The sequence below is a fragment of the Aulonocara stuartgranti genome (genome assembly GCF_965226115.1).
Source record: "Aulonocara stuartgranti genome assembly, chromosome: 1".
Classification (NCBI taxonomy): domain Eukaryota; kingdom Metazoa; phylum Chordata; class Actinopteri; order Cichliformes; family Cichlidae; genus Aulonocara; species Aulonocara stuartgranti.
In genome coordinates, this window is record NC_138939.1 from 17,893,963 (window position 1) to 17,917,457 (window position 23,495).

General features: G+C 41.1%; 1 protein-coding gene across 1 annotated transcript in view; it reads right to left on the bottom strand.

Annotated features, from left to right (window-relative positions):
- The window catches only part of LOC309712216 (uncharacterized protein), a 40,443-nt gene extending 18,240 nt beyond the window's left edge, over positions 1 to 22,203 (bottom strand). The window contains exons 1-2 of the mRNA XM_082542859.1: positions 22,011 to 22,203; positions 17,666 to 17,741 (exon numbers count right to left, since the gene is read on the bottom strand). Coding sequence (XP_082398985.1) covers positions 17,666 to 17,741; positions 22,011 to 22,032 — 98 coding nt within the window. The 5' untranslated portion in view covers positions 22,033 to 22,203. The remainder of the gene's footprint in view (positions 1 to 17,665; positions 17,742 to 22,010) is intronic.
- Positions 22,204 to 23,495: the final 1,292 nt, after the last annotated feature.

Genomic DNA, 23,495 nt, shown 5'->3' on the forward strand with positions numbered 1-23,495 from the left:
TTGTAGGTGTCGTTTCCCCCTAATGGCTCAGCACTGACTCCCAGAGCTCCATATCATTTCTGATGGAAAGGCAAAGGTCAGCTAGGTTATTATTGTACACTGGGTATGTCAATGTGTAGCGCAGTGAAACATGACAAAAACGTAGCTCAAGGAACCCGAGGACAGACTGCTAAACTGTAGGGTGGTAAACATCCCAGACAAGCTCACGTTAATGTAAATAACAATTCTTAAGAATACTTTTTTTCAGTGTAATTGCAATTTTTTGTTAGTACAGGAGTCCAGTTAACATTACAATTACAAAACATGTAGAATATGGAAAAACTAAGTCTTATTTATTTGTCTTGTTGACATTTTGCATAATAAGAATTGCTAGTTCAGTAGTCACCATGCCCCCCTACTCAGTTACAGTGAAAAATATGGAAAACAAAACACAGCTGAATAATCAAGAGGGAACACATTGCACAGCCCACACCAACTCAGGGAGACTGGAAACAGCAAGCAGTGAGGAAGAAATGAGATTACTCTGTGTAAAAACTATCACATAGGAGTTTTCATTATGCCCTGCCACAAAAAAAAAGGGGGGGGGGGGGCACTACAATCATGCTCATGGACTGACAATGAGAGGAGACACAAAGAGAGAAAGAAAAGAAAGAGAAACCATGATATATTAAGGGTGAGCGTGATGAAGATAAGAGCAGAGAAGCTTTGATGGGGGAGGAGGGGAAGATGAAGGGAGTGCTGGCAGCTTGTTCACCCTATCAGGCACTCTCTAAGGATGGACTCTGAGCTAATCTACTCCCTCTTTCGCTTTCATTTAATCACTGTCACTTGTATTCTCTCCATTCCACTCACATTTTTAATTTATTTCTCTAAGTCCTTTTTAGTTTGTAAAATGCATCTAAGATACTTCAATATAATGGCTTGCTTTCAACATACAGAGCCACATCTACTTATACTGTATATATACACGAACTATAGAGCAATTTTATTTGATTTCTGATGGATTTATATAATGTGGTCAGTTTAAGCCTGTGCAGAGATGACAATCATTGCCAACTGTTCTGCATAAACTACAAATATGTGCCTATTTGATAGATGCAGCATGCACAGTTAATTATGCTTCAAACTGTTATCAGTGTTGTGGCTTTTGCACTTGGGAAAAAAATGAATAACTGCCAAGAAAATTGCCATTGGTGCATCTCTATAAAATAGCACTCAAGCTCTTTTTATTACTGAGCAAAGTTGTTGTCACATTTGCTGAAAGTAGTTTGGCAGTGTCTTGATGAAATAGACAAGGCGGTTACAAAACCTGCATATAGCGTCAGCATTAACTAAAGTACAACTGCATGGTTCCTCTCCTTGTTAGCCTGGGGAATATAATTTAAAAATTATTTGGAATTTTGCGTTGTCAGACTGCAGGACAGTTTTTCAATTTTCCTCATCTATCACCTTTGTAAGCACATATTTCTTAAATGTGCTTGAGACTAGAATTAATGCCTTGCTACCTGATGGTCTCACACAGCCATTAAATACTAGTTTTTGTTTTGTATTCTAACGTTTTACTAAGCATACATTTCCAGAGAACCTATTTCAACATGCAGCAATCACACACCTTGCTGGTTCAATCAATGACATGCATTCGACAGTAGCTAATCAATAGCACATCACTGTGCAATCTACTTATGGACATCCCTTACTGCTTGGCCCACTGGTCTGCATTACTTGAATATACTGCCCATACTCCAGGATGGTTTTATACAGCTACAACCCAATGGTAACTCATTGAGCTCATAAATTTTTTTCAGGCTTTCTGCTCTTGCTCTTGACGAAGGCGGTCACACTTTTCTCCTCTCCTCCTCTCCCTTAGCTTCCCTGCTTAGCCTCTTATGTCCTTGTCTAGTCTCGTGTTTTTTTTAAATTACTTTTACCCTGGAACACTCTCTCACAGTCTGTTCTCTAAAACCTAAAAGAGGAATTATGGATTTGATCAACTGGTCCCTAAATGCAATTGACACCCCTTTCTCAACGAGAAGTTTGGGCTTGGGTGAGCTTGAGTGCTGAAGATATCTACCTATTCGGAACCATGATAACAGGGTTCTTGCTGATCGGAGCTGGCTTGGCCCTGACTTATCGAAGAATTAAGAAAGCGGAACTGGCTGTTCAGACCCCCACAAGGCTGCCCGCTGGGATTGAAACGATGGGAAGAGGCGTGAGTTTCTCAAAATGGGCTCACTGAGTGCAGCACGGATAAGATCTTGGAGAAGCTTACGGCTGCCGTGAATACTCAGAATAAGATCTCTGAGTGCAGACTGGATTACATCTTGGAAGGGCTCGCTTGGAATAACATCTCTGAGTGCAAATTGGATTACATCTTGGGGAGGCTCACTGTGGTCGTGAGTTCTCAGAATCGGCTCTTTGAGCAAAAGAATGACAACATCACACCACCTGGGTTGGCTGGAAGACTTTTTACTTAGCCTAGCAGGGCGAAGGACACTGTCTCAGCTGAACTCTGGACACGCACACACATACATATACACTGATATGCGCACACTCATCCCCCCTCCCTTTCCAAACGCCTTTGATGCTTGTTCCCTTCTGGGAACACGGCGGGTCTGAGCCCGCGCTGGAATGGTAGTGCTGAGCAGGATGGCTGCTGTGTTTGCTTCGGATTATTCCTCACCCCCACCCGACCCTGTGGCTTGTCACGTGTTCCATAATGTTGTGCTGTGGACATTTATGTGCTTTTTTGAGCAGAAGAGTTTTTTTGTTTCCTGTTCTCATGCTGTCCTCCCAGGAGCGCAGCATGAGTAGAGGTCTCTTTTTTCCTCTTGTACTTTCCCATTGTAGTGTATAGTTCAGTGGGTTTTTTTCTGTAACACTATCGATCTCTGACCTGTATCCCCATGTGATGTCTGTGTTGTGTGTGTGTAAGGTCAGGGGGGTCCTATTTCACTGCACGGCAACCTGCACGTGGCGAATAAAGCCTTGATTGATTGACTGATTGACTGATTAATTGCATGCATCAAGGTTAAATTATGGCCTGAGTGTATTTCATTCAGTCTTAGAAGTACAGGTAAACAGGCAAGGGTTATGTGTCAGATTGCACTCATCCTTCTTGCCCTTCTTTTTAATAGCCCTGTATGATTAGCAGTTCCTTAGGTTTGATTGGCAGTATCACCATCAAAAGGAGGTGCAGAAGAGTAGTAAATTAATAGATAGGAGCTGGGGAGTGATGCTGTATCAATAAGGCAGGAGCAGAGGTGGAGCATAACAGGCAGTTCATATAGACGACTGGCACGCATCACTGAAGAGGAGACTCAATGAAGAGTGTCGTACAGGAGAAAGGCGCTTTCCCTATTTGGTCTTCCAGCCCAAATGTCCATCAGAAGTAATCTCTTATGTCCTCTTATAAGAGTGATCATCAGCGGTAAATTAACACTCACATCACAGAACGGAGCAATGCCACCGTTCCAGAGCACTTAAACCAGAGTGGATAGAATGAAGGATACAGAGACAGTGAGAAAGGGTGAGTGGAGCATTTGTTAAAGACAGGAGGATGCGGACATTGGGCAGAATGAGTCAGATTCTCCCACAGCTGTCAGGGTGTGGACATTCCTGGCTGGGCTTATAGGATCAGCCACGGCAGGGGTAGGGCCTGGTATGGTTATTGTTTGATCGGTCATCCAGCTACAGAATATGAGCTGGAAGTTATTCTCATCCATTTTGGGACTTTAGACATATTACCAGTGAACAGCGACGGAAAGCTGACAATCAGATTCTTACATTTTGTGTTTTCCCACAAAGGAAAATGCATATATACATACACAACTGCAGATAGGCTTTGATCGCACAGTTGAAGACACTGAAATTAAAATGTCTGAAAGCTATAAAACACTATAGAGCGGATACAGTAGACTGGAACAAGAGAACTAGCAGGCCTGTGAATACGCCTAAACAAAAAACAAAAAACATAATCTGCCTTTTAAATCAGATGGTTTTACAGTGCAGGTGTTTATTGTGATTAGATGCCCAAACAGCTTTTATACTAATTGCTCATTTAGCATTCAGTAGTAGGACAGCACATGAATAAATAATACTGTACATGTTTTGTTCTTCCAGACAAAACACTTCATATTCATATTCACTCTGATCAGGTGCTAGATTTGGCTGGCCTCTGTTTGACACAGAAATACAAAACAAGTTGAAGAACAAAAGATCAGAGACAAAAGCTTCATTTTTTTAAATGAGGAGAAGACATGCAGCGTACCCTGTGACTGGGTGAATTCTACAGTGGCTGTAGCGCGAGCGCGTATGCACCTTATGTGGGTGTAGGTATGTATGCACTTCATAAATATGTGCATATGCAGATAAATGTGGCTTTAGTTCCACGTGTATGAGAGCTAGAAACAGTCTCTCCTCAGCAGTGTCGACAGCGTGGCCTGATCCTATTGGAGGCAGGGTGTTGGGAGAGGGATAAGTCCAATTCTTCTGCATGACTTAAGACCATCTGCACACAGCTCGACATACAATAAAATAAGAGAATGAAGCTTCTTCTTTAAAAAAACAACAACAACAACAAAAAATAACTCTGAAAGGAGCTTTTGGATAATGGCTCATAAAGGAGTGTGAAGGAAATGGGGACAGGTCCTTGTTAACATGTCATCTGACTGGAAGTAATGTGGTGCATGTACCTCTTTGAAGACTTATATGTGTGGCTTCTCTCCAGGAGGGCCAACTGCTTTAGTATGGTGTTATTTATCAAAAGCTCAGGGTCTCACTGGGAGCAGTAATTGGAAATTTCAGAGATCAGGCTATTTAGTGCTAATTAGCAGCATTACACGGGAAGGTGACAAGTGACATGCACGGCACCCCTCCAATCCAGCCATTACCCACAGGGGTGAAAGGAACAGAAATATCAAGACACTTCCACTAACAAGGTCCCCCATCAGAACTGACTTAAAGTGCTAACTTAAAAGGTTAACCAAAGCTGCCTGGAGTAATTAATCCTTCCAGCCCTTTCAACTCTGTCAAGCCCCTGCATCGTTTCCATGTTCTGAACTATGCTGCTGTCCTGATATTACTGAAGAATTAAAAGCTAAAAGTCAGTTTGGCTCAACTGCATAAAGGGCAAAGCAGCATGGTTACACCGAGCTAAAATTAACATCTTTGCTGTCTATCAAAAGAAAAGCAATAAAGACAAGGCGCTGTCATAAAAATGCAACAAAAATACAACGGCTTTCAGCGTGTGTGAGCAGCTGTGTCTAGTCAGACTTTTCACATTTAGCCATGGAGAAAACGCAGTCATCTTCCACATCACCTAGCAAGAGAGGACATGAACATTTAGAGGATATCTAGGGCAAACGATAAGCTGCCATTCAGAAAGCCCCTCACGAGAGCCATCTGCAGTTTTAACTGTGATCGACAGGACTGACATTTGCTGAGTCAACTTCAGACTGCAGTCCACGAACCTCACTGGACAAAATTTTAACCTCAGCTAACATGAGCAGTGCTCTGTCAACAACCTCCCTGTATCTGTCTGACTTTTGCTAACACAAAAACTAAAAGCGGCAGATGAATCAAGTGGCACATGTGTCTAAAAGGAGGGAGACAAGTGTAATACTTCAAGACATTGTGTTTGCACAGCTCAGAGACAAAGTACGCAGTATGGTGCTGTGGAAACCGAGTCGTTAGCAGAATTTTAAGGAAATCTAAGAGTAATGCAGCAGAACTAAATGGTCAAACAGACGCTGTCGAAAGTTTTTAACTAATGCACAACTAATGATTACTGCATGCTGTGTGATTTATGTGGCTTTGCATTTGTGAAAAACAATTACACATACATTTAAAAAAATAAGGGAAATAAATTTATGTGACATAAGAGATTTTCTATAGCATTTTCTTTCATGTTAGCTTTCCCTTTAATATCTGTTTTTGCAGTGAGTCATTGCAGAAAATGTTGCAAAATAATGAACAGGACTGACTTATGGAAGAAATGGATTTGCCTTCCAATTTATTTTCTGCACTGTGCAGTCATCAAGTAATTTTAATAGCATATTGTTATTATGATGCAAATTAACATATGCACAGTCAAGAATTTTTAAACAGGGTATTTCAATAAATTTTAATGTACTCAAACAAAACACAAGGTAAATTTTAAAGGTGAAAATTCATGTGAAGTCTGTTCAGAAACGTGTGGTAGCCCACTGGTCTCAAAAATCCCAAAGAAGAAACTAGAGTTCATCAAATGGCTATTTTTAAAAAACATTTTTCATTTCTGTAACTAATCCCCCCCCACCCCCCACCCCATAACAAAAAGGCTTCAGAAGTCCAAATCAATAAACCACAAAGTGAAATCATGATAACTATGCCCATTTCTTATATACAGTCTATGATCTAGTCTTTTGAATCTTGCACCTGGAGCTTATGGTGAATCTGAGATGAACAAAAACGCATGTAGAAACTTGTCTGTACTGTTGTACTTAATACATACATGGCACACAGTGTGGTACTTTTGAGTTTTAGTGTTTCATCTGTCTACAGATAACCATGATGTTAGGTGCGTGTTATGAATAAAGGAATGTATTTAGTTGACGAATGACCCTTTTAAACTCTTTTGATGGAAACATCGATGTGGGGGAAGGTGTACGAGACTGACATTTGAGGGACTTTCATCTGCAGGTGAGATTGCAAGAATAAATGGAGTGTAAAGTTGAAAGGAGGAAACTTTGAAGTGTGTGCATGTGCATGAATTTGTTCCTCATGGGACCCCAAGGTCAAAAAAAAGGTTTTGTCTGTTTTTGGTTCTCATGAAAAAAGGATGTTATTTGGGAATTTTGGCAAAGGACAGGAAGCAACAAGATGTCCACTTAAAGATGCGATTAAGCTGGCTTTTCGGTTTCCACCTCTTACGGCATTTTACAGACTGAAAATAAATTATTTTGTGCAAAATCCTACAACAAACTGACAAACAGTTTCGTATGCATTACGTACATTTCCATTGTTGTTCATCTGCAATCATGGGGGTCAGTGGGGTTACTAAAATACCGTAGTGCTCTTTGTAAAAACTCACACTTGTTTATATACTCACACACACTCACTATTCACCTCCTCTGTTCACCCCACTAACCCCCATTACCTCTCTGTGCTGACAGTGAGCTTTTCAGGTCCAGGCGACAGAAAAGGGGCTCCTGCCTCCCAAACGCTGACATGCTCAAACACACCCCTCCCATCATCACCCTTTCCACTGTACTCCCTGAGCCACTCATTGTTTGTATTGCTCACCTTTCCCTATCTGTGTGCCATTCTGCAGCTCTCATCAGAATAAACCTTGAGTAAGTTTTCTGTGTCTTCTGGTCCCTGGTAGCTACAGTCCTGCGATCCAAGAAGTAATAGGAAGTGAGACGCAGCAATACAAGGGCTGTGAAATGTACACTGATCAGTCACAACATTAAAACTACTGACACTTATGTTCTCATTACAACGTAATATTCTGCTTGGTAATCTTGGATTCTGTTGTTTATGTCGATGATAGCCTGGCATGTACCACCTAACTAGCAATCTTTATAGATAAAGGATCCCCACCCAGTCGGTACACCACACTCTGACAGCAGCAGCCTCCCACACCCTGCCCCACCACATGAAACTGCTCAGGAATGGGTCGATACTACCAAGAGCCCAAGCACTGACCCAAGGCCCGAAATGAAGGAATATCTGTAGGATGTGCAGAAGCCCACATGAGGGTTAATGAGCGGGACCTACAAAACACTAGGCAAATGGTTTTAATATTGATGTTGACATGTGGATATTGGTCACTGGACACGCGCAGTTGAGTATAAAAACATTATTCTGTGCTCTTAAGAAGCTGGACATGCTCCTGTGCTCCTGGACTGGATTTTCTAAGTGTTCCCAGTGATATTGACGAAAGTCACCTTTGAACAATTGTTTATATCGTTTTACTTTTTTACCAAGCCTGGAGAGGCAGCTTGCTCCCCTAAGCTGACTGACCGTCTAAATGCAATCCAGTATTGATCGTCCTTCCTCGGGCCATTCACACAGCCTTGCTGAGGACACATTAAATGTGTTATAAGTCATTAAGAGCTCCAGGTCTCAAATCTCACATGTCTAGGTTAAAATATATTGACGCAGTGTGCGCTGACAAACTTTGTATTTTGTGAGGCAGCCTGTAGGTGTGTGTGCTGACACCTGGATCGCACGTGTGTGAGAGCTTGTGTGAGTGTGATGGTATATAAGCCCGTGTGAATGCACAGTATACCCTTTCTGTACTGTGCTGAACATTGGGGAGCATGTGTCAGTGTATGGGTGTGTTGGGTACATGCAGAGACATTGAATCTGTGCGTGATTGTGCTTGTGGTTTGCGTGTGTATAGGGAGCCGACTCGTCCTCTCGCTGCCCCGGGGGCTCAGAGCCCATTTCCTGTTGTGCAGCGTGATAAGTTTCCCTGTCAGATCCTCCCAGCACCACTATATTTCTGATAAGCTCCACTGCTAGTTTTCCCGACCTCTGGCACAGAGATCAATTTGAGATTGATTCAGAATGCCCTGCTGGGCCGAACTGGAAGATCAATTTGAGATGGATTGTTCATGCCAGGGGGCCAATGACACGCAGTGCAGTGCTCACTTGCTTTCTCTCCTTTGCTTTCTTCACCCCTCGCTCTCCCTGAATGCTGTTATTTCTTCCTCTCTCTGCATTTTTCTCTCTTACGTACCCGTCTCCCAATTGTTTCACACTTGTCTTGTTACGGTATTACACCCTGCCTGTCTTTCAAGTTTCTGCATCAATCTTTATTCATGCCTCCTTTTTTCCACCTGCTTGCCTTACATTCTCCTCCCAGTGTGGAGAATGCTGTGGGGATAGAGATGACTTCATTAGCAAAGGGGCCAGCCACGGTAGAGTGATAAGCCTGTAGGACAGGAAAGATAACTCATCTGGCCTGGTAATGCTCACAGCCACACAGTATATGGATATAAACCAACAGAAACACACACACAGAAAGAGATAGATTTTTCTTCCTGGTGAATATGGCCCTTCGTGCCATTATGCCCTGAGCCACCGGTGTCACCATTGCTGGCTCATGACCTTATTTCCAAAGAACATTGTGTCTGCAGCCAGCCTGCCGCTCCCTTGCTCCTTCCTTCGAACCGCTCGAACCCTATCTTCTATCATCTCTGTTGTTCTCTACTCTCTCAAAGGCTTTGTCAGTGGCCCTGAAACCAGCAGATGCACTTTCCTTCTGTCTCCATGGAAAGCGACCTTTTCCCCAACAGTACATCCACCTCTGACTGCACTGACCTTTACCCACAGTCCAGCCCTAGTCATCTCTCAGGAATGCACTGAAAACGGCACATCACACAGGTGCATTCATGCGGAGAGCAAGCTGACAAAGGACAGAGAGAAAAGCTGGACACAAAAATGAAAATGACAGTTATGTTGTAAAATTGATGTTCACGTGGAAAGGGGAGGGAACAGTAGGCTTTGATGAATAGTTAGTGGGCTGTTTTTGGCCGAGGCACAAGTCAAGGCTGCCACCATGGTCTCTCACTCACTCTCTCAGACAGTCAGACTCTCCTCCCTTGTCACTTTGTCGTACACACTAAAAGAAACGTGGTTGTGATGAGAATAAAAAGCTTCACAGAGAAGTTCGCGCTACTTTTACTTGTCCTGGTTAGTCGCTGCTGGACACATGTCAGAGGTTATGAAAAAATGCAACAAGTGCTTTGTTCAAAATCTACTAACGTCTAAAGTGACTAATCTGGGTTCATTTCTGTCAGCATTTTGTGTAATGTTTTCAATATAACAGATTTCCACTTTTTCACACGAGCGTAAATGAGTTGCACACAAGTCTTCAACACTTTAAATAATGCAGTGTTCAGGATTTGACACAATTAATACTCAAATCTTCTCGATCTGGGAATGAGCCGTGATATCAAAACATGGAGACACATCGTCTGGCAGAACAACAACAACGCTGCTCACAAAGAAAACACGGATGCATTAGTCACACAGACAAAGAACTTCCTCCACACTTGATTTAACTTAATTTTTCCAAGGTGCAGACATAAGCAGAATATTTGTCCTATTTGTAAGGATAAATTACATAGCGAGAAATCCATCACTGTAAACTGGAATACACAGCAAAGTACTTTTTAAACAAATGGACACCAAAGCAATAGGTGAGCTATTTTATTTGTTAGATACTTTTTGAATGCAGATGAAAAACATCCAATATCATATCCCTTGCTCAGTTACTTTTTGCAAAGTTAGCAAGGACAGGGCAACTACTTCGAGTTTATGAAAGGAAATAAATGTTATTTTACTCCTACCATGCATAAGTCACACAATCTCAGATATGAGCTCACACTAGTCTTGGGCATAGATCAGGAACAATGATATCATGTCAATTCTAAACCCAAAGCCCACGCTGGGAAGAACACAGGAGGCGGTGTAATCAGGTTTTGCATCTATTTTACATATTTATTTCTCTTTATATGTTAGAAGTGACAGAAGTCAGTTTTTTGCATTTCTAATAAATGTGAGGCCTTTTTTTAGTTTCTCATTCTGTGCAAACTGCACTCCTCTCTCTATAAATAATGTTTACAAATGTCATTTTAAAAATTGATTACAATGTGTTGTGCGCACATTTGGCTCTGGGTAGGGATCATAACAGCTGGTAGTCAGCTTCGTTGTGACAACTGAGAGACACAGAACTGTATCCAGCAGAAAGAGGTCATTCTTAAAATCGGCGAACATTGACAGTGCCTCAGTTTGCCCTTTGTTTTTCCACTGCTGGTGGATTTACAGATGTCAGCCAACCGAGCCTAAGGCGAGACCCTCATATACAAACTGTCAAAACAAGTGCTGCATGGAAACAAATGAGGAGGAGGAGGATATTGTTTTTTAAGATTCAAATGTAGGTTTATGGGTTATTCCCAACACTGCCGTCTTGAATGACAGCTTAAGCTTTATGTCATCTGTCTTTTTTAAGAGTTTTTATTGGTCTTTCATGCTGTAAAACTAATAGTGCACGCCATGCACAGTCAAGACAAGTATGTTTAATTGAAAGCTGTAATAGGATGTGGCTGTGTAGTGTATATATCCTACCGAATGTTTGGAATTTAATATTCATCTTTGTTTGTTTTCTTTAAAATAACTTGGTTTAAACCTGTCTGCTGGTTCTTCTTTCCCCATCATCAGAGGTGACAAAAGTACAGACATTCAGTATTTAAGTAGAAGTACAAATACTTCTGTTAAAAAATACTCAATTAGAAGTACTTATATTTACTTCAAATCGAGTACAACTTATTTAAAAGGCTCTGAAATGTACTCAAAGTAAGAAAGCTCTTTTGAGGACACTTTTACAAGCTATTTTTGTGCGATGCCATCTGAACCTCGTACTATAATAATTTCACAAAATTCTAAAAGCACATGAGAAGACAAACTTTATTTTAGTCCAAATTTAAATTCTAATGAATGTACCCGGCTTGAATCAGTTATGTAGAACATGAGGCTAGAAGAAAAGGAGAATTAAAAATATATATATTTTCTGTTGCCTGTGAAATGAGCACAGTCAGGGTTAAAGGGGGATTCAGTGGGTGGAGGAACCTTAAGATCGACTGCAGTGGTTCCACGTAGGGAAAAGAATCACATCCCAGAATAACTTCTATTGTAAGATCCATTCGATTTTAGATGTACAGGCTGTGATCAGCTGACCTGAGGTTTACTGTTTACTCTTTGTGGATCTACACAACTGAATTCAACAAGATGTCAGCAGATGTTTCATGAATGGTCTTTGCTGATTTCCATCCTCTACACTGACAGTACAATGTTTACACTGTCTTCATACTTCGTTCAGTGAATGAATCTAAGCATCATCAGCTTAAATTCAAATTCATCTCTGCAACACTTAATCTAGCCTAACTCTGACCATGAACACCAAAGCCGCTGTGCACCAGTCACACACTGTTCTTTGCTTTACAGCCATCACAGAACATTAAACTGCAACCTTTAAATACCACACAGTTAGTATAACTTAGTTTGTTTTCCAGGATGTTTCACAACACAACTTTACATCAAATACAGATCCAAAATCTGGTTTAACAAATGAGGTGCTATATCAGATACAACTTATATCTCTTTGTAATTGATAACCATTAGGATTGCTTTTCATGTGTTACTGTTAAAGGGTGCAGAGACTTGAAATAATAACTCCCCTCAAATGTCTTAAACCAAAGGTAACACGTCTGTTTTGAAAATGTAAGTGGTAGGAAATATAGATATTTGTGTTAAAATGTAGGACGTAACAGTAAAAAGAAAAATAAGTACTCAAGTAAAGATACCTGAAAATCGTGTATAGTTACAAAGTATTTGTACTTGGTTACTCGCCAGCTCTCCCCATGTGTGACAACACATTCCCATTCACAGTGCCAAGCTTGGAGAGTACACTCAAGAGCCACTTTGATACATCTGTTCAACAGCTTCTTAACTCAAAAATCTAATCAGCCAATTACATAGCAGCAACTCAATGCATTTAGGCATGTAAACATGGTCAAGACAGCGTGCTGAAGTTCAAATTGAGCATCATAATGGGGATTAAAGGTGATTTAGGTGACTTTGAAAATGGCAGTTGTTGACACAAAAAACGGCTGGTCTGAGCATTTCAGAAATTGCTGATCTACTGGGATTTTCCTACACAGTCTTCTCTAAAGAGAACATATATTATTTTATGACACAGTTTGGGCCCTTTAATTTGTAGACAGAATAAGAAAGGCTGAGATGGTTTTTACATGTGCAAAAGAGAAACAGTGAAAGGATTTTGAATATGGAGCTGCCAGGCAACAGGAAAAAAAGGGTCCACAGAGAAGATTCATGGATGTAGTAAAGGAGGACATCCAGAGGGTTGGTGTGACAGAAGAGGATGCTAGGGTTAAAGTGAGATGGAGGCAGATGATCTACTTACGTGACCACTAAAGCTATTATACTCTGTTGCGTACACGGACAGGGACCCAAAATTGAGTCACAGGTACCTAGCGGTCCATAGTGGACTTGTGGATGTGGAAAGCATAAAACCTGTTTAAAGGGACCAGCCAAAGGAAGAAGAAGAAAACTTTGGGCTCCTTAGTACCAAATGAATATTGTTTAAATGTACCATCTTCTAATGGCTGCTTCCAGCACGGTAGCACACCATGTCACAAAGCACAGGTCATCTCAAAGTGGTTTCTTGAACATCACAATGAGTTCACTGTACTCATAGCCTACAGTCACCTCAATCCAACAGAGCACCTCTGGCATGTGGTGGACTGGGAGATTTACATCACTGATGTCCGTTGATGTCGACATATCTGCAGCAACTGTGTGACGCTATCATGTCAATATGAAAAAAAAACCTTGAATTTATGTATTGATAAATTAGGGATCTCTGAAGTCAAAAGTGTACCTAATGATGTGGCTGGTGATTTTATAGTGTTACCATAACCAATAAAAAAAAGAGCAACATTAAATGAAGTTAATAATATGACCTAAAATATTTCCTGTCACTCTCTTATCCATCGCCGTGCTGTCAAATTAGCTTTTAAGTTCTGGTTCACTGTGTATAACGTAGGACTTCATCATCTACTGTTTCTGGCCACTTCAGAGTTCATATTTGCCCCTTCTGCCCCCTTCAGCGTCTTTGAGCTGATCTAACAGATGGCTCGCACTGTTTCCATCCTAACACCGACTCCTCTATGAGTAGCCCCTCTCATAATTAAAGAAGAAATCAGACGAAAATACCAGCGACCAGATGCTCAGCACATTGCCACTCGGTTTCAAGGCTACCCTCCTATCCCCCTCCTCTGTGCCTCTCTCCTTCCCCTTACCACTGAGAAAACCAATGGAGCAGCTAGTAAAATGAATACTGTAGTAACCTTAAGATAGACTGGACATACTTCGGGGAGAAAAAAAATTACAACTACAGCCACAAAAGTCTTATCACACATAACAAGGGGAGAAGAAAATATTAGTTAACATGACTATGCCTGTGTGTTATTGTTCCATCTTAATTATAACAGCAAGTGCTTTGAGAGACAAAGGCCAAAAAAGACTAAACAGCAAGCCTCCCTCCATCACCCAACCCAGTCTTCTATCCCAAGCCATGGGTTAACTATACATTGACCGCACACACACATTCAAGCACACACGCTCCTCTGAGACCCCTCATATGGCACCTGAGCCTTCCTATATGGGCCACACAGTACAGTGCAGTGAGCTTTGTAGTAATGCACTGGAGCACACAAGGGCCACGGCTGCAGCATCAACAGCATCTGGGTTGTGGAACATTTGCCACTCGCTACACCCCATCACTGCTTCCACAGCTGTGGCTCACTAATAGAGAGGACCTGTGACAGTCAGAAAGCATGAACGATAAATGATGACAACACCCATATGTTGCCAGGGTCGCTGTAGAGGAAATAGCCTGGGGGTAGATATAGTGCATGAGAGAATGGCAGCAGGAAGAGACAGAAGAAAAAAAACAAACGTGCTTGATATCATGAGGCAAGAAATGACTTGCAGTGCATTAAGACATCAAATGAAAACCTTTATTGGGTTTTACTATCAATAGAGTTTAAAATTTTTATTGTGAGCTTCATAATCCAGCTTTCAAGCCATAATAACAGTTTAGAAAGAGTGGTAGGCTACATGGTTTTGGATGAGTAGATTACACTGCTTTAGCATCTTAGACATGACTTAGAAAGTTTGTTTGCAAAGTAATCTAGGCCACAGGCGAACGTTTGTTGGCCAGCGCTGTGAGAATAGTGGGAGGGAGTAGTCAGGGCACGCTGCTGCTAGCAGCACAAAGCAAGATTACTGGAGCCTGGACAGAGAGATTTTTTGGTAGCTGCCTCACAACATTTTCATGTGTAACTGTAGCTGTACTGCTCACATTTTCTTTAGAAATCAAAATATATATGTTATGCAGAGGAATTGTAAACACTGCCTTCCAGTAAGGCCAAAAGAAAGCATTTTATTCCTTTTTATTTTGTAACTTACTGTCATGCATTTGATTTTGCCATCAGTCTAACGGTTGGTAATTTTGGTTTGTCTTGATAACTGTTGATGGATTACCTTTTAAAATGTATGGAGAAAATTGTCCATATACACAAATCCTCATTGCATAAACTTTGTTGAATCTTCCTCTAGTGTCACTACGAGTTTGTGATTTGTCAGTTTTATTAAATTGTGTCCCTTTCAGGATGAACTGTAATAATGTAATCCTCTGACTATCCCAGCGTGTCTCAACTCAGGTACTTCTGTTAGCAGGCTGCACTCATGCAGTGCATTTTGTGAACATCAGCAATTTGATGCGTGTCTGACCATAATGCTAAATTCATTTCCAGGGAAGAGAACAGTTGTGTTTAATAAAACCAAGATGACACAACACGTGTGATGTTTGGTTTGAGTTGCAGGGCAACTTCCTTACATTCTGGTCACTCAGACGCTCAGGATGTTGGACATTTAACCATCAAGAAACCAGTTGCTCACCAAAACTACTTGTAACTAGTTGCCAAATACAAATAGAAAAATAAATAAATAAATGCAGTAATGGGCAGCCACTGATTTTTCCTACTCGCAAGGACACTGCTGTCCTATTTTTCCTTTAGTGTGACTGAGCCACTACACGCAATTAATCTTCTTCACGCTGGGTGAAAATTGTTTGGTGGTTTGTGCTATGTGGCTAGAAAAATGACCACATGACCACTAAGGGTGAGAAAAAGGCAGTTTTTCATCCTCATGTTTTGTGACAGTTAGTTAGTACACCATCATGCATTCATGTACCCTTAAATGTGAACAGACTCAAAATAGTTTGAGTTCCACACTAGTTTGAGTGATGATCAAAACTCTGCAAAAATAATTACATCCACAAGTCTGTGCTGTAAGTGATATATGTCAGTATAGTAATCTAAATTGTTTATCAAAACAATACCTGCTTATCATTAGAACAGCATTGTCCATAAATACGCTGACGTGAAGATTAGCATCAGGCTTAAAGCACCACTGCACATGCGTCACAGAGCGACCCGCATGACTGTAATCATGTTTTTTGCATGTATTAACAGGCTGGATGTGTCCCGTGCTTAGTTTAGCCTGCTGGATGTGTCTATAAGCCTCAAACGACCACAGAAATCCAACGTCCTCTGCTTTAAGTCTATGTCATTTCTGCAAAATATCACGGAGGCTATATCAGGCTACATTGGGGTTGCTACCTCAGGTGTTTTCCACTGGGTGTTAGTCATCGTGAGTATGTGTGTTGTATGACTAATCTCATTAATGCATGCAGTGCTGTTGAATAACTGCATGGTGGAATGGCTGAATAATGTTTGGGGGTTCAAGGTTTAGGCAGGGCTGGTTAGAGGGATTGGAGCAGGGAGCACAAGTAGAGAGCTGGATTAACTGTTTTCAAGGACATGCTGTCTACATAATACATAATGACCCATATTGCACTATTTTTACATCTATACACCACTCTAATATATGATGAAACCAACAGAAGGACATCAATACAGCTGCCTTGAATTGAAAATCATCAGTGTGTATTGTGGAGCTGGAAACACATGTGGAGGCCCTGTTGCACAGAAGATAGAATATTAATGAGATTTTCTGATTGAGACCGAGACAAACAAGTTGGCCTCAATATCAGTACATCTGTTAATATTCATTTTCTATTCTTGTTTGCATTCCTAACCTACTTTGCAGTATTTTTTTTTATCCTAGAGTGGACGTCCGGCAACATATTTTAAAAATTAATGTTTTTCTCATCTTAGCTTCTTAAATGTTAAAAAAACACTTTTGTATGCTTTCAGAAACTATCATTTAATTTGGGAATTTGGTGACTTTTTCTAAATTTCTTGGACTTTTCTATTTTGTTCCCCTTTGTTTTAAATTAATTTTGAAGGACATACATGGATTTACAGAGTACATACAATGAGCCATTACCAGTGAGTGCTACAAAATGAGGATCGACTCAAACTTAACAAAAAGACAGTACTCTCTGTGGTTTGTGCTAATAAAAGGAGCTTTGGCCTACAGAGCCGCAGCCAGAGAAAAATCTGCAGTTCAAAGAGAGAGTTCGAGTTGAGTAATGAAGCCATGAACGAATTCAAACAAGCCCACACACTGTCATCTCTTCCACTACCCCTCCAACTCCCTTCCCCAGCCATCTGAGCACAGAGTTTACGTTAGTGTAGCTGCACACCGCAGTATTGAACTGTCAGCAATAAACAGTAATCAGCTCCAATCATATGTGTGCACTACATCAACAGATGGATTCAAACATTGACTGATGGAGACAGCACCTCTGGCCAAAATCAATAGCAGCTTACATACACTGGTATGAAGCTAATAACAAATAATGCTGCATTGATTGGAAAGCTGAGGTGCAACCATTGAGTTACAGATAAAGGGCTGCAGCAAATAATAGAGCGCATGATTATCTCTGAGTGTGTGGGGGATAGGAGAGTGTTCCTGTGTGTGTGTGTGTGTGTGTGTGTGTGTGTGTGTGTGTGTGTGTGTGTGTGTGTGTGTGTGTGTGTGTTTTGTGGGCTTTGTGGGTGTGTGAGCTTTGTGGGCTTTGTGGGCTTTGTGGGTGTGGGGAGGTGGGCGGTGTCATACTCACCCATAAGTGGTGTTGCTGGCCCTCTTACTGGCTGCCCTAGAGCGGCTTGACTTCAACTCTCCACTCATGCTCATGTCTGCATGAAAGAGCAACCAATTAACTTTGTACTGATACAGTAAAGAGCGACATACTGCAACACAACAAAGAGAGAGTACAAACACACACACACACACACAGGAACCTCCAGATGACTAAATGGCATACACATGGTCATGTTTATCCTACACTTGGGTCTTCTTTATTCTGGCAACATTTACATAATCTACAGCAGCTTGACATGATGCTGACTAAAGGGCCAGCTAAGACTGACAGAAGCCAGTATCTGTTTTCACGTCCACCTCCCTCCAGCCACTTTGAGCTAGACTGTTCACTCCATTTTTATTTCCTGTCTGCAAGGATACATTGGAAACTTGGCACAACCTCTAAAAAGCTCAACTGAGCTCTGATCTCACTCTTTCTCTCCTGCAAACACTTTTATATACATGTTTGTACTAGCCATTTAACCATAAACCATCTTGATTACAGGACACACCAGCAGCTCACTGCTCTCACTGTGCTTGCTCTCTTGTCAATTTACCAAAGGTGAGTAAAAGACAAAACAAAAACAGGCAGGAGGTAAGCAGCAAAGAGACGGGGAGAGGAGAGAAGTCCAGTCTGACATGGACAGATGGGTGGTGAATGGAGTGTGACTGGGCCAGCTGCACATACACTCGCACAGCATGATTGTCAAATGGCTGGAAGCGACAATTAATTAAGTATGGGTTTGAAAGTGTGAAAAGAAATTTAGACATACGTATGCGCCTTTACCTCCCAAAGTAGACATAGTATTTTCATGAAAAAGTGACTACATCTCCTTACACTAAAAGGACAAAAGGCCTACACATTATCTTTTAAATATAATGGCTCGGCATTGTGTGCCAGGAAAACAAAACTGAGTTTTATAATGAGTTTGCTGAGCAACAGGATGACTGTATGATTGACTGCGTGATGAAGCCATTACACAGGAAGAGAGGGGAGGATGCTGCTGAGCACAGTTGTGTCGCTCAACAGGAGCAAAACCTCAGGAGGTAATCAGAGTGCTATCAGAGTAAACAAAATCCTATATACACCACAGTTAGCTCCTCCTTTGCAGACTTCACATCTATGCCCATGCATGTATGCACGTATATATATGTGTATTATACTTTGTTTTGTTTTGGGGGTTTTCTGTTCAGAGGTATAGTTTCAAAAAACAAGGCAAACTGCGTTTTGAATTAAAGTGACTTCACATAAATGACAACTTTTTTTGGTGAGCCACACACAGATTCTGCCCTATAGTTGGCTACAGAAACATAGAGGCCCATGAAAAAGAAGTGAACTCACAGTGTTATAAAATACTCCACCCTGCTCTAACCACGGTGAACGCAAAGGAAAAAGTGATTCATGGTTGTTGTGATGCAATATGCATTTTTTCCCCTTGCAAATACCAAACAGTCTCACTTTAAGCAGCTACATTGTGCATTTATTAGAGCTATAAAAAAATAATAACTTGTTTGAAAGACACTACTATTGTAGGCCTTTGGATAAAATCATCTGCTAAATGAATATAATGCAGACTAAAGAGTTTTGAGGACATACATATAGTATTGTGGATCATATGTCAAAATTGTAGCTTTTATCATGAAAACATGTTGCAGATTACAACCACTATGTTTCACTACTGTCATTTATTATCCATTTATACCATCCATTTTATTGGAGGGCAATCACAAGTAGACTATTATTTTAGTTTTATTTCTATTTTTGCTTCTAGTTTAGATGACAGATTTAAGAAAATATATGGTTTAAATATAAACACATAATTGAAACATTACTACATCATCACCGTGTGGTTAGAAACCGTACAGACAGCAATTCTGCAATACGTGCAAAATTGGATTATTTTCAACGAATACTAATATTTCAGCCATAACAAGATTGTGTAGTGATTCAGGACTCATTTACAAATCCATGACCAGCCTGAGAGATTCCAGGTGCAAACTGGCAGGGAGATATAGAACTCAAACGGCAGTATAATCTGATAGACAGTTATTTCGTAAAACTGGCTCAAAGAGCATCAGAGGACACAGCAAGGTCACATGCGATCAGCTGTAATGGGTTATAAAGCCTCAGCCTCTGCCACAGTCCATCACTATGCTTTGTATCAGCGGATGTCAGGCTGACTGCCAGAGTGCCGCTTCATACCCAGCCAAAGTTAGAGCCAGCTTAATCACACTACCTGGAAACAAAATTACATAGACACAATGTGGAAAAGCTTTCCTTATTCTGAGTTTTCAAAGCTAGAAGGAGCCTAGATTTCCCCTGAAGATCCCAGTCAATCAGCACCCACCCTGCTCTAATGAAACCTTGGACCTGGATCAAAGTTAGGAAATAGGAATCTGTGTATTCACCTCATTGGAAAACACTGAAAGTTGCTTTAAGAGTCTGCAACACATGCATTAAGGGGAGTCTGTGCACAGCACTTACTTTATTTTCACAGATTCTTTTTTAGCAAACAGTCTGAACGCACACACACACACACACACACACACACACTTGAAGTCACGGATGTGTGGGAGATTGGATAATGTGATCAGATAAAAACAGCTAAATCTGCCGTCTTCTATCATCATTTTTATTTTCATCCCAATTCTTCAATTTATCACGCGTTGGGCTGAACCGCATCCCTAAATGTTTGATGTATTTTTCAGTGTAATTTGATTCAACATCTTAATCGAGTAACTAACTTCAGAGCAGAACGCAAATGCTTGAGCTGCAGACTGACACTGAAATTTTCAGAGGCATTTAATTCAATTGGAATATTTGGTAATACCGTTCGCACACTCACTTTGCTTTTCTGAAGCGCTGCATCCTAAAAGTAAAAGAAAAGAGAGCGCGTATGGCTGAACGCTTTTGCAACAATCATTTAAACCAGGACTGCAAAGCTGATTTCAATTTAGCAGATTGGTTAAATTACAAAAGAACCTTGATAAAAGATTAAACTACAGTAAGATATTTTCTGCTCTTGTATTGTTCTTTGTCTGTCCTTAGTGCCTTTTCTTTTGATCACTGGTTATTGGCTTTACTTAAGCCTACTACTTATTCTGGACCAGAACAAATTTGTCAAGGCACAGTATACAGTACTATCAAGCAGCACAACCAGAATAGCAGAAATTAACATTTTATTAACCTAAATTTGATTTAGACTTACAGTTGATGATATCATTGTGACTGTAGGATCACATAAATCCCCCTCACTTGTCATAAAGCTTATTAATTAATTCACATCCTGGTAGTGTTGACGATGTCTAGGTATAAGTGCAGCGTGTGCAGGTCTTGTCGATATGCCGAGTCTCTGCACGTTCCTGCAACCATGAACACTTAGTTTCCACTCACAGATAAAAACACGAAACTGTGTAACATAAATTATTACTTACAGCTCTAAGGAACAAATAAAAAACAGGAAATATACTGTTTGCTGGCATGGATACATGGTAAGTTGAGAGAGATGCTAGTGTGCTAAAAACCACGTCTCAACAGTGAAGCAGATTGCAGCATTATAGTGAGGGAGACGACAACAGTGACTTGACTTTATTTTTGCACTGTGGAAGTATTCAACAGTTTAAGATGCGTTTTACTTTCACTGTGGAGTCTTTTAGTCTATACTGACCTTGTCTGAAGCCTCTGCTTCCCCACCAGACAAGTAGCTTTGAGAACAGACTGAGGTTTCCAAACTAGTGTGGAAGTTGTGAGAAGATATTGGCACTGTAGTCTTATTAGAAACTGTTCATGGATGCACTGTTCACTTTGCAGATGAAGAAGAAAACTAAAGAAATCTCAATCCATATGGAGAGATGGGTATTACAACATAATTAAGCTATAAGTCATTTCACTAGCAAAAGCCTTTGTATCCTGACTAGACCATGTGCTGACCTTGCCAATATGAGAAACACACTTGGCTTTTGCTTAAAGGTAAATTTGCCTGAAACACCTCTTAATGCATCACAGTGTTTAACATCCTCAAGTCCAGTGTCTCCTATATTACCACAGCACCTTCTGATTGGACTAATGTTTACGGACAGGGAAAAGCGAGAAAAACAGCTCTGAGGTACAAATGTAGAGAAACCGGAGCTTCAGGCTGAAGTGCACAGATGAGCACACAAAAGCTGAAAAGCTTCCAGGATGAAGGGGGAAAATGGCAGTGGAGAGAAAAGGAATGAGAGGAACAATGGCAAATACTGTCTTTCAGAAACACCGTGGTGCATGCAAACATCCACTAAAACAGGCATCATCACACATACACAAGGAAACACTTCGGTATACTCACATCTTGGACTGAACAGGGTCATATCAGGGATGCAGAACAACCAGAAGACTGTTGAGTGGAAGGACTAGCCGAGGATTTCTTTCCTTCTGTTTTATAACTCTCTCGTCTTATGTCCTCACTCTCAGACTATGTGCGCGGTGTTGTTTGCGTGTACGCGCGCCGGTAAGCGTGTGCTCAAAATACTGTTTGGCTGACTGCTGTGATACTACTGAGTCAGTGACAAACCAGCTAGAGAAGCACCAATGGGATGTACCAAATTTGTTATTGTGGCAGGGGCGTACGGGAGCACTGGAATGTTCCATTAGCTGGAAAACTGGAAGGAGGGTAGGATGAGTGCGCAGCTGCTTCTCCCCACAGCAACAGGAGCTTTGGCAGGAGCTTCGGGCTTACAAATTCAAACCAGGCGAAAAGGAAGCTGCTATAGTGCATGTAGTGCGTGTGTGTGTTTGTGTTTGCACTTTAATGCATGTGTCAAAGAAGAGCAGAAGCCTGAAGGCACAGGTGTGTGTTTGTTTCACTTCACATGTGCACTATACAGAACTGTAGTCTCTACTGTATATAATTAGCACGACTAAAAGTAATGCAATAGGGAAATAAATTTTCCACAATCAAAGGACAAAAGTGACCTATTTCCCATAGTTTCCCGTGTCATTAACATGCAGTTGTCTGCTAGGTTTCACCTCTTTTATGATTTTTCATGCTTTCAACTGTTTTTCAGGTCAATTTGGGTGCATTTTAATACAATTATCTGTCAAATAATATGCTTTGTGTTGCCATCAATTCTATTACTGGCTCACTCAAGAAGTCTGGCCTCCTGGTTTTGGCAAGTGAAATTCCATTTATTTTCCATTAATTTTCTGCTGCTTATCCAGATTCAGGCCGAGGAGACAGCAGTCTGAGTTGAGAATCCCAGACTTCCTTCACCACAGCCACCTATTCCAGCTCATCCTTCTTATCCGTAATCTCTTCATGGAGTCCTGGGTCTGCCCCAGGGCCTCCTCCCTGAAGGACATGCCCAGAGTAGCTCACCTAGGAGGAGGCATCCTAGTCAGTTGCCTGTACCACCTCAACTGGCTACTTTCGATGTGGAGGAGCAGCGGCTCTATTCCGAGTCCCTCTCAAATGACCGAGCGCCTCACTCTATCTCTAAGGGAGAACCCAGCTAGTCTTCAAAGGAAAATAAATGTAAAAAATAATAATAAAAAAGAATATGATTCACTTTGGATCTCGCCCCAGTCCATCTGTCAATCTAATGTTCTCCCTTCACTCGTGAACAATGTTGAATCAAATCCACAAAACACATGTAGACTGGTTGGACAAGTGCAGCCTTGAATATCATCGAGATTATAAGCTGGTCCAGTGTTCCAGGCAAGTGAAATTCCAGTATTTTATTGTATGCTATTAGTGTGGTGATTGGCAAATATGATATGTTTGAAGTCCATGGAGCAGCTTGCTAACCAGAGTAACTTAGCATGCCAGCCTCTT